Source organism: Dermacentor andersoni, chromosome 2 (genome assembly GCF_023375885.2).
Source record: "Dermacentor andersoni chromosome 2, qqDerAnde1_hic_scaffold, whole genome shotgun sequence".
Taxonomy (NCBI): domain Eukaryota; kingdom Metazoa; phylum Arthropoda; class Arachnida; order Ixodida; family Ixodidae; genus Dermacentor; species Dermacentor andersoni.
In genome coordinates, this window is record NC_092815.1 from 230,288,741 (window position 1) to 230,301,597 (window position 12,857).

Genomic DNA, 12,857 nt, shown 5'->3' on the forward strand with positions numbered 1-12,857 from the left:
GTAGAATGCACCCGCCAGTAATTTGCAAGCAGTTTGAGGGTTGTCAAGTGTCCAGCACTTCTGCCACAGCGACTTCAGCAGTGCCGTTTTAGGTGGGGGAGTCCTCCTCGCCACATTGCCGCCGGCCCCCAGTGCGGGGGTGCTTTGGCTCCAGAATGGAGGCTATACAACAACCTTCCCGGATGAGCAAACTATTGTTGAGCTCATTGCTCCACAATCTCTAAGGGATACAGCAGCTGTATTGGTCACTTCACCTCTGTTCCCCCACTTAATAGCAATTTGCAGGACCGCACCCAGCTGTTGCTACCTTTAAATGTTGTCTTAATTCCGGCAGTCTTCCACATGCGGCATTTCAAGTGGTCTTCCCTCAGGAGCACCAGGGCGTCTCTTCAGATCACTCGATTTTGTTGGTCCGCACATATGTGCCGATCTGAGCGCTAATAAGTACTCTTTTCACCACCGTCTCCAGATACCATCGACCATGGCCATCTGGTACTTCCAGCGTCGTGAAGAATTCATGCCACCGGCAGGAATTTCGTCCCGCAGTAGATGTGCAGGTAGGGTCGTCAACTATCTTCCAACAAGGAAGTGCGCCGGTGACAGTGGTTCTGGCTCTTGAGCATCATCATATATGAAAGTTGTGGGGATGTGCGACTCACACGCGTCCCCTGATGTGTTGTTTTCCTGTGTGGCTGGCTCCCGTCTCCTGCGGTCCGGCTTTGCCGCATGGCCTGCGTGACGCCCGCGGCGTCTGGTTGAGGCACAGTAAGAGAAATGGCGCGAGTGTTGCGCTGCCTACGGGCGGGGTTACTTGGGTGCGAAAAGGGAGAGGCGCTTTCTCTTTGGTTCGAGACGGCAAGCAGCGCGGACGTCCTGCACGTGCGCCGATCCATGCTTCTGCGAGACCGTCTTGTGAGGCCTTGTACGAAGCGCCACCGTTCGCGTGACCGTACGCACGAACAACCAGGCGTTCGGATCCAGCATGGGGCCAAAATATTTGCTCGTTATCCGGTCGCGGCGAGTCGGACTTCTAGATTTGTCGCGCGCCCACGGGCATGTTTTGTGGACAGTAACTCGGCTAGCAGGCATTGAGCTATTAAAGGTGCAATAAATGCCCTTGTGATTGTTTGCACAACTGTGTTGGCGTTCCTTTGTCTCAAGAGCATGGGGGTGAGAATCCTACAAAGTCAAAGGCCGTGGGATGAACACGGCCTCCACCTCATAAAGAATGGTGGTCAGTTTTTCGAAACTCAAGCTGCTCCGTCCTAACACCTTTCGCAATGCTACTTTCACAGATCGCACCATCCGCTCCCAGAATCCGCCCCACCAAGCTGCCCATTCAACAATAAACTTCCATCTTATCTGGTTTCCGGCGAAGTATGACTGCAATTCCTCGACTTGCAACAGCATGAACATGGCCTTTAGATCCCTGGCTGCACGCTTGAATGTGAGCGCGTTGTCCAAATACACCGCCGAGCAGATTCCACTGCGGCCCACAAAGCGTTATGTTATGCGGATAACATGGGCAAAGCGTTAACATAACTGCGGATAACATTCAGCGATTTGATAAATTCCCCGAGAGCAAGTGCTCAGGAGGGCTCATTAGCATCGTCGTCGTCGCTGTCATCGCACATGGTTGCATCAGCGGTAGCTCACTCTCCAAGTCTGAGTAGCACGTTTATTGATAATTTTCAAAGTTCAGATACTCGACGAAGCTGACTGCACCGGATTCACTATGCTCTGCGCCGAGTGCATTGATGCAGTCACAATACTCGGCTCCTTCTTCATCAACTGCACATGAATAGTCACAGCATCGACGGTGCTTTCCTTTGAGAATCCAGCGTGTTCAAAACACTGCATGATCGAAGTGGGTTCCAGTTGCTTACATGCATACACAAAAAGACATATGGCCTCGAGGAGGTCAATGGAGTACTCCTTGCCGTTGTCGTAGCGAAGGGGCACGTGTTTGAGCAGGTGGTGGCAGTAAATCGTCCTTGTATGGCGAATGATGCCTTGGTCTATTGGCTGCGAGATCAATGTGGTGTTCAGAGGAAGAAATACCATCCTGATAGCTTTCAGGTGTGGGATGTCACCATGCGCCGGGCAATTATCAACAACGAAAAGTACATTGCTGCCTGTGGCCGCGAACTTGCGGTCAAGCTGCCGAGCGTAATCTTCAAATATTGCACCTTTGACCCAGGCTTTCTTGTTGTGCCGGTAGATAAGCTCACCCCTTGGTGGCAGCCGTGCATCTTTAAAGCAGCGAGGCTTCCCACTCTTTCCAACTACGAGTAGCGGCAGCTAGTGTTTACTGCACATGTTTGCGCCAAACAGAACGGCAATTCTTTGCTTGCCCTGCTTTCAACCCTTGACCGCGGTATCCTTTGCTGCGAACATTTTTGTGGGCAGCATCTTGAAAAAAGGGCTGCCTCATCAAGGTTGTACACATCGTCTGCCCCGTACTCACTAAGCAACGAAGCCAACGTGTGTTTTTTCCAGTCGTCGATGACGCTCTCTTTTGCGCTGCCGCTCTCACCACAGATGGCTATGAAGGTCAAATTATTTTTCTCTTTAAAACGGCTGAACCATCCATTGCTACACTTGAACTCTTAATGCCCAAGTTGTAGAGCCAAGTCGTTGGCCTTCTCTTGCAGTATCGTTCCATTGACGGGAAGGTGAGCTGTGTTTGCTTTCTGCAGCCAGCGAGGTAAAGCTGGTTCCACATCTTAGTACGTGGGAGCCCGTACTCGCGACCGCTACAAAGAATATGTCTTGCTGTAGACCTCCAGTACCTTCGATTTGTTCTTCAATATTATGGACAACGTCGAGAGGAGCACGCTGTGCCTTTCAGCCAACTCTGTCTTGGAACACGCGTTCTTACCCACTTCTTGAATCAAGCGGAACTTCTGCTGCAGTGTTAAAGTCTTACACTTTGGCATGTTCGCTCGCTGGCACTTCTGCACAGTTCAGAAAAGAAAAAGAAAAAAACACCACACTAGCTGCAACACTCCTAGCCACCGTACATAACGAAATGGCGCAGACCGGCGTTGCGCGCACACATGTCGCTGCAGGCGCGGAGAGAGAATGGGCAAACGACAGCCAGTGACAGGGGCACGGAACACGCGCTGACGATGCGACTGCTGCGACTGCGAGGAGCGTGCAGAGTGGGGGATGAGAGCACCTGACAAAAACCGGTATGCCCGCTGCGTTGCACTGTAAAGCACGTCTTCTCCTCTGCATGCACGCGTTTCGGCGGTGCTGGGGCGTACCATGGCCTGATTTTTGTGCTAGCAGTACTACGGGTCGGGTGATTCATCTATAAATAATCGCGATTGCTATGCGGTGTCGCCTCCCAGCTCCGAATGGCCGTCGTTTCGTCAGGTTTGCGGTGAAATGGGGATCGAGAATTGCCGCATAGCACCTTAAATCTTCTAATTAACCGGGTTGGCCTAGGCCGCCGGTTCAAATTATCCGGTCAAACTTACATTGGAAAATATGGAACCGCAGAAAACCTTCGAATTATTTAGGATTTCGAATTAACTGAGTTTGAATTAACGAGCTTTTACTGTATTCTACTTTGCTAGCTGCTTCGTGCACTGTGCTAACGATGTTGGCGTCTACAATGTTCTTTTAGTGCGAAGTATTCTCAGAGTCCAGGTGGTTTTCTCTATCTGGCTGTCTATGTTGAACAGCAGGGCCTCCATGCGTTCTGCCTCCGCTTGAAGAAGAACGCATTTGGGTGGCCAAGCTAAAGGCGTGGATATAGTTCGGCTTAACACGGACGTGATCCACACATGGCGCAGTTAGGCTACATCAGCGGAAATTGGACACTTTTCAGTCTAGTGTGGCTGGTGCGAGAATAGAATATGTCCTCTCGCATGCTGGAGCCGATGGAACAGGATGCATCGCGTGCTAGCTTGGCTGACCAGCAGCATGCTGGACCGTTTGGATTCACTCAAGCGAGCGTGCTGCATTTGTATCCTCAACAACAAAACTCTCACTCACCGTGCTGCAGTGCAGGTCACATTTAAAGCGCAGGGTAAAATTTTAGCCATCTTAGCATCACCAGCATGACGTATCCGACTTCACTGGCAGCTGCCTGACATGCTAAAAATGCCGGACTCGTCAACCGATCAGACAAGTACTGCCACCTATAGAAAAGGGTGATAACTAGCTGAGGCTCAGCACAAGTGGGCTAGAGGGGCTTAGTGCTAAGTGCACGTAAACTTACGGCCAGACAGGCCAGACTGTGGCTGTGATAAAGCTTTGCCCATTTCACTCTGGCGGCATTGCATTCCTGCATGGCTTGCTGCCACATCTGCACCATGGCCGCTGCATCGCGTTCTCCTTCGAAACAAATGCAGCATGCAGTTCCTGCTTGTTACTGGAGCTGTGTCAGAAAGACATTCATCTGTCTACTTCAACGCGCCCGATGTAGAGAAACACGAAATGTCTCGAAGATGATGCGCTACCGGAAATGATCGCAAGCAAATATCGTTCCTGAATACAACGTGGCTTTGGTTTTTGTGCGCCATTGCGGCTTATAGTAATTACAGTCACCCCGAGAAAGCATTCGCCAAGCAGACCTTGATGGATAAGTGTCCGTGCTGTTGAAATGTAACTTGTGCAGCTTCGTGAACTGCAGTTTACGTGCTTTGTGCACGATGGCTGGTCCGCGTCGCCCTTGCCTGCTGCGTCACAGTGCACGCTTTTGCTCTGAAAGCTGTGACAGGAAAGATGTATTCGGCCTTCGTCTACTCAGCATTGTGTACTGCACAGCCATCGCTCGTGTTTGAGTATGTATTCGAGCACTTGATGGCCCCACAACGCATCGGCACTCTTGCAACAGCTCAAATGACAAGTGCAACAGGGAGAACGTATGCCGAGAGCGGCGCCTGTTAACTCACAAATGATGAGAGAGCAATGCGCCTGGCTGCCTAGGCACAACATGGCGCAACCGAGAGATCAACAGTTGTATACGGTTCTTCAATGTTTGCTATATCCGCATCGCTACCGCTTTGCCACCAGGTGCACACGTCGTCTCCTCAGGCGTTATTTAATAGCTGCTAATAAGAAAATCAGGCGATTACCAGCCACGGCTTTGCCTAGATTGCCTTGAGAGCATAAGCTAAGCATTTACAGTCAATTTAGCCTAAGTGAAATTTCGTTGCAGTTGGCCTTTAATTAATGTGAAGTAACCGTATTTACCACATAATGATAACACTTTTCAAAAAAATTGACGCAAATTCAGGGGCATGATCATTATGCAGGTTAAATTTTCCACAAAAATTCTTTTTCTTTTTCATCCCGCACTTGCTGCGAGATGACAACAGGTCAGCAAGCAGGCGGCTGCCACTGTAACAGTGCGGGAGACCAAAACAAGAATGGCGGCCGGCGGAGCAAGCCAAACGCGCCGAACAAGATTTTTTTTTTCTTGTGAGTACATTACATGCATTGAAACAGTTTCTTCTGTATCTGCAATGCATAATATCGTTAGTATCGGCAAGTTTGCGGCAATAACGTAGCCCTGTCCACTTTGAGGGGACAGAAACAGAGATGGGTGCGCTTAGCTGCCAGTGACATAGGAACAAATGGCGGGCATGCTGCAAAAACTACAGCATTTGTCTTCACCACAATCCTAATACAGCATGTTTTCGCTAAGGGTCGACGAATATTTTAGCTGTGTTACAAGTGTCAGTGTATGAACAGGGCACGCTTCTAATGTATCAACGTAAACGCGGCTACTATCGTTGCCGCTTGCGATTTGTTGTGTGCCCACGAGTGCAGATGAGAGACATCAAAAGGCGCCTTTTGTTGTTGCTGTTGTTGACCACAACAATTACAAAGCCTACAAATAATAAAGCCAAGGCAAGTTTGGTTGTAGATTTTTTTTTTTTTTATGGAAGTGTGGAAAGTGATGAAAGGAATGAAATGGGGCATCTGCTTAAGGGTCTGTTGGGTGCGTGCAGACTGCTTCGTATGTCTTGAAGAGTCGTTCGTGTAGCATTCGACAGATGGTAAGCGTGATCTTCACTAGCTAGACTTTACACACGACATATCACTGTGGCAAGTTCGGGGTGCAATGATTACGCGGGAAAGAAAAAAAATCAAATGTGGCAACATAATTCACAGGTGCGATCATTACGCAATACAGCAATTAGCCACAGTTAATTAAGACACTCGAATCCTCGACCTCTGGCGGGAGTCGAATCCATGACCTTTGGTGTTAATTAAGGTGAATTAGGGTTAATTTAGCGAAGCTGTTGCGAAATCACCACTATATTTGCTAAGGGGGGTATGCGATGCTTTATACAGCTCATTTGGAGCTTGTTCTTATTGAAACATTGTTTATTTATGTTATACAACATAAACATTTATGTTGTATGGCTGACTTCAATGATTGCATGCCATGCACTGTTCGCTTCACTTTGCTGAGCGCTTGTAGCCTCTGCCTTATGCAGGTATGAGTCGTTGCTGAAAGGGGTATGAGACATTCATTGTCTTATGTGGCAGACAAATTTCTCGTTGGGTAGGCATAGAAATGCTCACGCATATAAAATTTTTAGAAAGCAAGCCAATTCATTGTCACGTCCGCCATTAATTTCCCTATATTTTTTCGTTGTTTGGTGATAAGAATTTCAGGCGATACAAATCTTTGCGCTGTCCAGAGAGACTCGCATGATCGAGATTCTACTGTATTGCCCATTTGCTGCCCCCTTTCACTCTCAAACGGTTGGCATGCTCACAACGCCTGTCATGCAGCATCCCCCTTGGATGACCTGTCACAAGAAAGTCATACTTGAACGATGCCCCTGTTGCACTCTGTGAATTAGCTTTGATATACCTTTTTTTGCCACCAACAATTGTTCCTGATCATTCTCAACACAGTGCAGCATTAACTTTGAACAATGCACTTGCAGCACAATTTTTGAGTAAGTGGAAAACCTTACGTTGGTAAGGCGAAACAGATGTCTGTCTGCCCTACTGTTGGCCATGGGCAACTCTGTCAGCAGATGCTCTGCTAGCGGACAGAACAATTCCTGTGCAATTTTTCGAGAGCTCCTTGGCTCTCAAGCCTTGTTGCCAAAGGAGACATAGGAAGGCTTCATGGCCGTGAGCTGCCTCCTGAAATCATAGCACCAGTTGTTTAAGCGGAACAATAGAGTGCTCAGCATGTATGGATTTGCCCCTCTGGCAAGTGTACAATCACCCTGCTTTGCAGCAGATGTCCTGTGGTTGGTGGCACCTTTCTAGACACTCGTGCAAAGCAATGAATTAGCTTGAGCCAACACTTACAATTAGAGTGCCAACAAAGTGAGAGCATGACAAAGCCGTGCACACATTCAGTTCCTGCCGCTGGGTAATACTGCACTGGGTAACACTGGTGTAGTATTACCCAGCACTGTAATAATAATGTAATGGGTAATATAGCAATGGATAACACTGGTGAAGAACAAAGAGTGCCTACCTTGGCTAGCCCGTCAAAAAGCGTCTGCACGAGGCCCAGGTTAGTGGCCACCAGGCTGGGCAGCTTGCGGCTCAGGTGGCCAATGGCAGAACATGCCAGCACTCGCAGACGGGGCTCCTGCACAACCGTACCTGCATCACAGGGGCTCCAACTGGCTTCAACAACAGGAATCTGTGCATCAGCTGACACTTTGCACTTAAACAAGAAACGGCATGCACATATGCTATACTCGAACACCCGACACAAGCTCAACATCTAAAGAAATGTGCAGATCCCAAACACATGACCAAGTTGGGCACAGTTTCACTGGGTAACATCTAGCTCAACATTTGGTGCTTGAACATGCGGGTCCCCCATCATGACGATGGAATGACAACAGCAAGACGATGATGACATGACAACAATGGAATGACAATGGAATGACGACGATGGAATGACAAAGAAGGAACGACAACAACAGAATGACGATGATGGTATAACAACGAAAGAATGACTACATTATTATGATGGCAAGATGACAATGAGATGACAACATTAATGTGATGATAATGGCACGATGACAAAATGACTACACAATGACAATCAAGGTGGTGAAACTGTGATGGTGGCATGATAGTGAAGGAATGATCACAGTGTAATGCAAGCGATGAAATGATGCCAATAGAATGGTAATAATGATGATGCTGACATGTTAGTGTTGGAGCTCAAATCCGTGCTTACGTACATCCCTTTCCGCCTTCGTTCACATTATATCCAGTGCCAGTTTACACTATGCCTGATACAGCCCAGTCATGCACAACAGCAGGCAGTAGCCAGCACCCGCAAAGTGGGTAGAGGAGGTGAAGAAAGCATCACTTTAAAAAGGAAAGGGTCAACCAAGTGCCAATGTTAAGGAAGACAAGGTCACGTACATGGTGGGTGAAATTATCGATGATTAAATATGGATTATGCAGCCACGATACGATTCACACATTTGAGAAAAACGGGCCTCGCGAGCTTTGCCCGTTTTGGTGGCATGGCTAGCACGTGCTTTGACGAGATGAGCTTCACCCATGTCATCACTCTCGCCGACCCGTCGAGAGCGCCTCGGCACGCTTGCATTTCCTCTACTTCCACTGCTATCGTGCAACGCGGTGGCATGTTGGCGTTACGAACCCCTCGCACACTACGAGCTACCGTGCTGCGCTAGGGCTGCGTTAAGGCCAGCATGCCACGTCTACCTCTGTGCGCGCTCAAGGATGACCGCGAGCATGTGCCCTTAGACGCGCACACAAGCCCAAGGATTGAGTTGTCCGGGTGACGCACTGGTGTGGCCCTGCTCTCCTCCGTCCCGAACTTCGACACTTCGCGCCATTTGGCGGAGGATGTAGCAATAAAGTTAGATGGTACTTGGTGGAAGCACAACAGAAGGCGGCAGCAACACAGGCACTTACATCCCACCACATTTACAGCTAATTATACTAAGCAGGAGTGGGACTGCCCAAAGTCATATTGCAGCAATTTTAGGGGCAAGTAAAATTGCGTTTTGGCGCAGTTCGGAGCAGACACAATTGCATTTTGGAGCAAACTAAATTTCATTTTGAAGCCATCTAGAGCAGATAAAATTTCATTTAAAGCAGTTGGAAGCAGGCTAATCTGAGTTTTGGTGGAATTATGAACTATGGCAGTGCACTTGGAATCCACGACGAAACGCAGAATAAACCAACACGAGCGCTGTACTGCAACTGTCTTAAGCAATGTCTTAAGACGAATTTCGAAGCAGATCACCCCAATACTGAAACTGTCTAGTGTATGCAAAGTTTGGTAATAGTGCCTGTAGATTTTACAGCGAAGCTGTTAGCCTCTAGTTGGTCGGGATTTTTTGGCAAGTCAATTTTTAATTGGTGGTAGCAATCACAAAAAGCATGCATTCTGCAATAGTGAGTACGAGATTTCGAAAAGTAGCCTAATGTCTCGACAGTGTGGGCCAAGTGCCTGGAAATGTGCTTCACCAAGAGACCGTACAAGTATCTAGAGTTATTGTGGCTTATTAAAAGCCACTTCTAAATAATAGAAATAGTATTGCCTTGCCCCAAATCAATCAGTAGAAGCACACTTTGTAACTATAGCGTGCTAGAATATGGAAGAGTGGGTCGAGTGGCCGCACGGCGCATGCTTTTCAGGAAAGCCCGAAACATCGGTGGCACTATGATCGAACCATATTCCTGCAGCTACGCTCATGGTGATGGCAAAAAATGTTCTCATATTATGTAGTCCAATCAAAAGGGTGCTGCGACTCAGAGTGCCACAGTCGACCCTGGCCTCACCCATATGGGCACAGAAGCAGATTGAAACAGTTTTACATTATACCGGCCCTGGAGACAGACACGCCCACCCACTGAACCCGCTGCGGCGCGCGGATATCTAGTTTGCTCGTAGCGCCCTCGGCCTACTTTTCGTTGTTTAGTGCCTCAGGCAGCACTGCACCGCTCGGCCCAATCGACTGTATTCTAGTGCACTTTAAATACAGCCGTACTGGCCATCCTGAGAGCAGCGGCAACAGTCGAGAGTGGCCACGCATGTGCTGGCCACTTGCCAGAAGCTCTGAAAAGTCCAGTGTTATAAGCGCGAAAATTACAAGAAACTGTGCAGAAGGCACCGTCGCGCGGTGTGCAGAATATGAACGGCTGGACTCTTTTCGAGCGCAGCTCTTAGGACCTTGTTCCTACTAAAGCCCCTCCATACACGTTTCCGCCGACCAGGTTAAGTACCGCCAACCTGCCCTCCTCCTCCACTCTCCTCTCCCACTCACCCCCTTAGCTTCCGGTGTCAAGCGGAACTTACGTAGCTGCAGCTTCCTGTTCCGAGTGGAAGTGACGTTTTGTTTTTTAGCATTGTTTACTGTCGCGTCGCTGGAGAGGCTTTAATTGCACGAGCTGCAGTTGAAACTGTGAATGCGATTCCATCCAAGAACCACCGCCTACTGTAACCAGCGATCTGCTCGTGTTCGCTGCTTCGCATCAACCTGCGAAGGGTTGTGGCACGAGCGACAACGTACAGTGGAATGTATTGCCTGGGCGCTTGGAGACCACTGCCGTTTTTCGTGCCTTTGGAAAACAGCGATCGCGAACTACTACTTCAGCGGAATACAACAGCTTGTCCCCTTTGCATTCTTCTTATGGTGACTGCCACAGCTCTGCTAAGCACGCACGGGCGTCTCACCATCGTCTAACAGCAGTCAAAGCGAATTCCCGCAGCGCAACTCCAGGAAGCGGAAACGCCGGAACCGGAAATTTGTAAACCGGAAATGCCGGAACCGGAAATACCGGAACAGGATTTGGTGTGAAGGGAAAAGGCGGCGCACAACAAAGGTTGTCGCTACTTAAGAAAACGGTGGTGGTGCGTGGATGCAGGGGCTTTAGTTCCTGCGACGAGCATCAGCATCGTCCCTCGTAACCGAGCGAACAAGCACAGCGAAGGATGAATAGAGCAAATGTGGATGAAAGACGGTGATGGCGAAGAGAACGTGAGGAGGAAAGCAGGGGAGGAGGGTATGGCGAAAGCACGAGAAGAAGAGCGTAGTGCCGCACAAGACTGACTCTGCAGCGACGATGGCTATGAGATGGTGCCAGAGTAGTGCGCGTCTATTCACCGATGACGCCGCCGTAAAACCATAATGGAAACAAAGCACTCCATGAGCAGAGGTCTGTCTGGGGCAGCCACTGTGAATCGCACCCACGCATCACCTACATGCTGCCTCTCGCAATTTCCTGATTAGCGAGACAGTCGGGCCACACTTCGCTCTGTTTGCAATGTGCCGCACGAGACAGATTGCACGCACCAGCCAACATATCACAAAATGAAAACACATATACAGCTGCACTTTAATTTTGCATTAGGGAGTATTGTAATAGATGGAGAATTTTATTCGCAGAATGAATCTGCTTTATATTCGCAGCCACTGCTGATGCACATATGCCGAAGCCGTTCTGGCACAGCATTGTGCAATTTCGGTCGATTTTCTGTGTTTGGTGCAGTTTGGCACAGAAATTTGCATTTGTATCAAAATAGCGTGATTCGTGCAGGGGTCCCACACCTCACTAAGTTTTGTTACGATAGGAATCATATGGACACTCCAGGCACATTTCTTCCATCGTTGTCGTCGTCAGTATCGCTGTGATGTTCCATGTGAAATCCAACAGCGATACATCGTCACCGCAGGCAGTTTGCCATATGTGTGAGTAAAAGCGCGCGACAATGAGCCGACAATGGTGGCTAAATTTCACACACTCAAGGGAGGAAAACAAGAAGAAGCACGCAGTCTTCTGTCACGCGCAAGGCACCAAAGAAAGGAGGATTTTACACCGGCAGTGGCTGAATATGACACGGCCATGTGGGCCTCATTTCCAAAGCGATCTGTGATGTGGACAGAATGTGCAGAGTGCAGGTAGCTTTGTATGAGCTCTGCTTTCGACGCTTAGTTCGCGTTGAAGCAAGAGGGAGCACAAAGGTCCATTCGCTTGCCGCTGCTGCCGCACTTCCTCACTCCAGAGCTTTGACAGTGAGTGTGCCCAGTCATTGAGCGAGACGTGTTCATTTTTGCTTGTACGTGTGCGACGCCATGCTTGCTAATTTAATTAGTCCGAAAATGTTTAGAAGTTTATAGTGCCGATAAGAGTATTATCTTTACTTCGTACAGCTGTCTACTAATTTGCTCTCGCAAACGATGCTTCGCCTTTCGGGCGAAACTGCGACTCTTTTTATTATATCCTTAGTTCTCAGCATGGAGAGGTATCATTTGATTACATTCTCATGTTCACACAACATGTACAAGTCACTCAACTGACCTTCGTTTTTCTCGAAGTGGTTACAAGATCATAAGATCTTAGATATGCCAAACCTGTGTGAAGTAGGCTAAGAAGAACTTGTCTTTAAATAAGCTAGGAGCTACCTACAGAAAAAGTAGAACTAAGGATAAAATACCATATTTACTCGCATAATGAAGCCACTTTCTATCCCACAAGTTTGATGCGAAATTGGGGGTGCATTCATTATGTTGGATAAAACATTGAGATAATTTTTTTTACATGGCCACCTATAAAAAGTAGGGGATACACAATATGATTTGGAGTCTGATATGGTCAACGCACTGGAATGACAGCTGGATCTAAGGCAGTTTGCCGTGCCGTAGCACTGACATGCGACTAATGTAGGAGACACACAGCACGATTCAGCATCCAATACTGCTTCCGACACACCGAAATGGCAGCCAGATCCAAGGTGTTTTGCCATGCCGCAGCGTCAGATGGGACACCTCGCATCTCATCTGGTGCAACGGCAAGTTCAGAGCGAGATCATAAACAAAGAAAAGAAAAAACTCACTTTCTGATTTTAAAAGTGAGAGGTGGAT

At 48.4% G+C, this 12,857-nt stretch overlaps 1 protein-coding gene across 2 annotated transcripts in view; it reads right to left on the reverse strand.

The window, feature by feature from the left end:
- The window catches only part of LOC126539960 (proteasome adapter and scaffold protein ECM29), a 467,228-nt gene that overhangs the window by 311,174 nt on the left and 143,197 nt on the right, over positions 1-12,857 (reverse strand). For both annotated transcript variants that reach the window (XM_050186788.2, XM_050186787.2), the window contains exon 10: positions 7,469-7,585. In XM_050186788.2, coding sequence (XP_050042745.1) covers positions 7,469-7,585 — 117 coding nt within the window. The remainder of the gene's footprint in view (positions 1-7,468; positions 7,586-12,857) is intronic.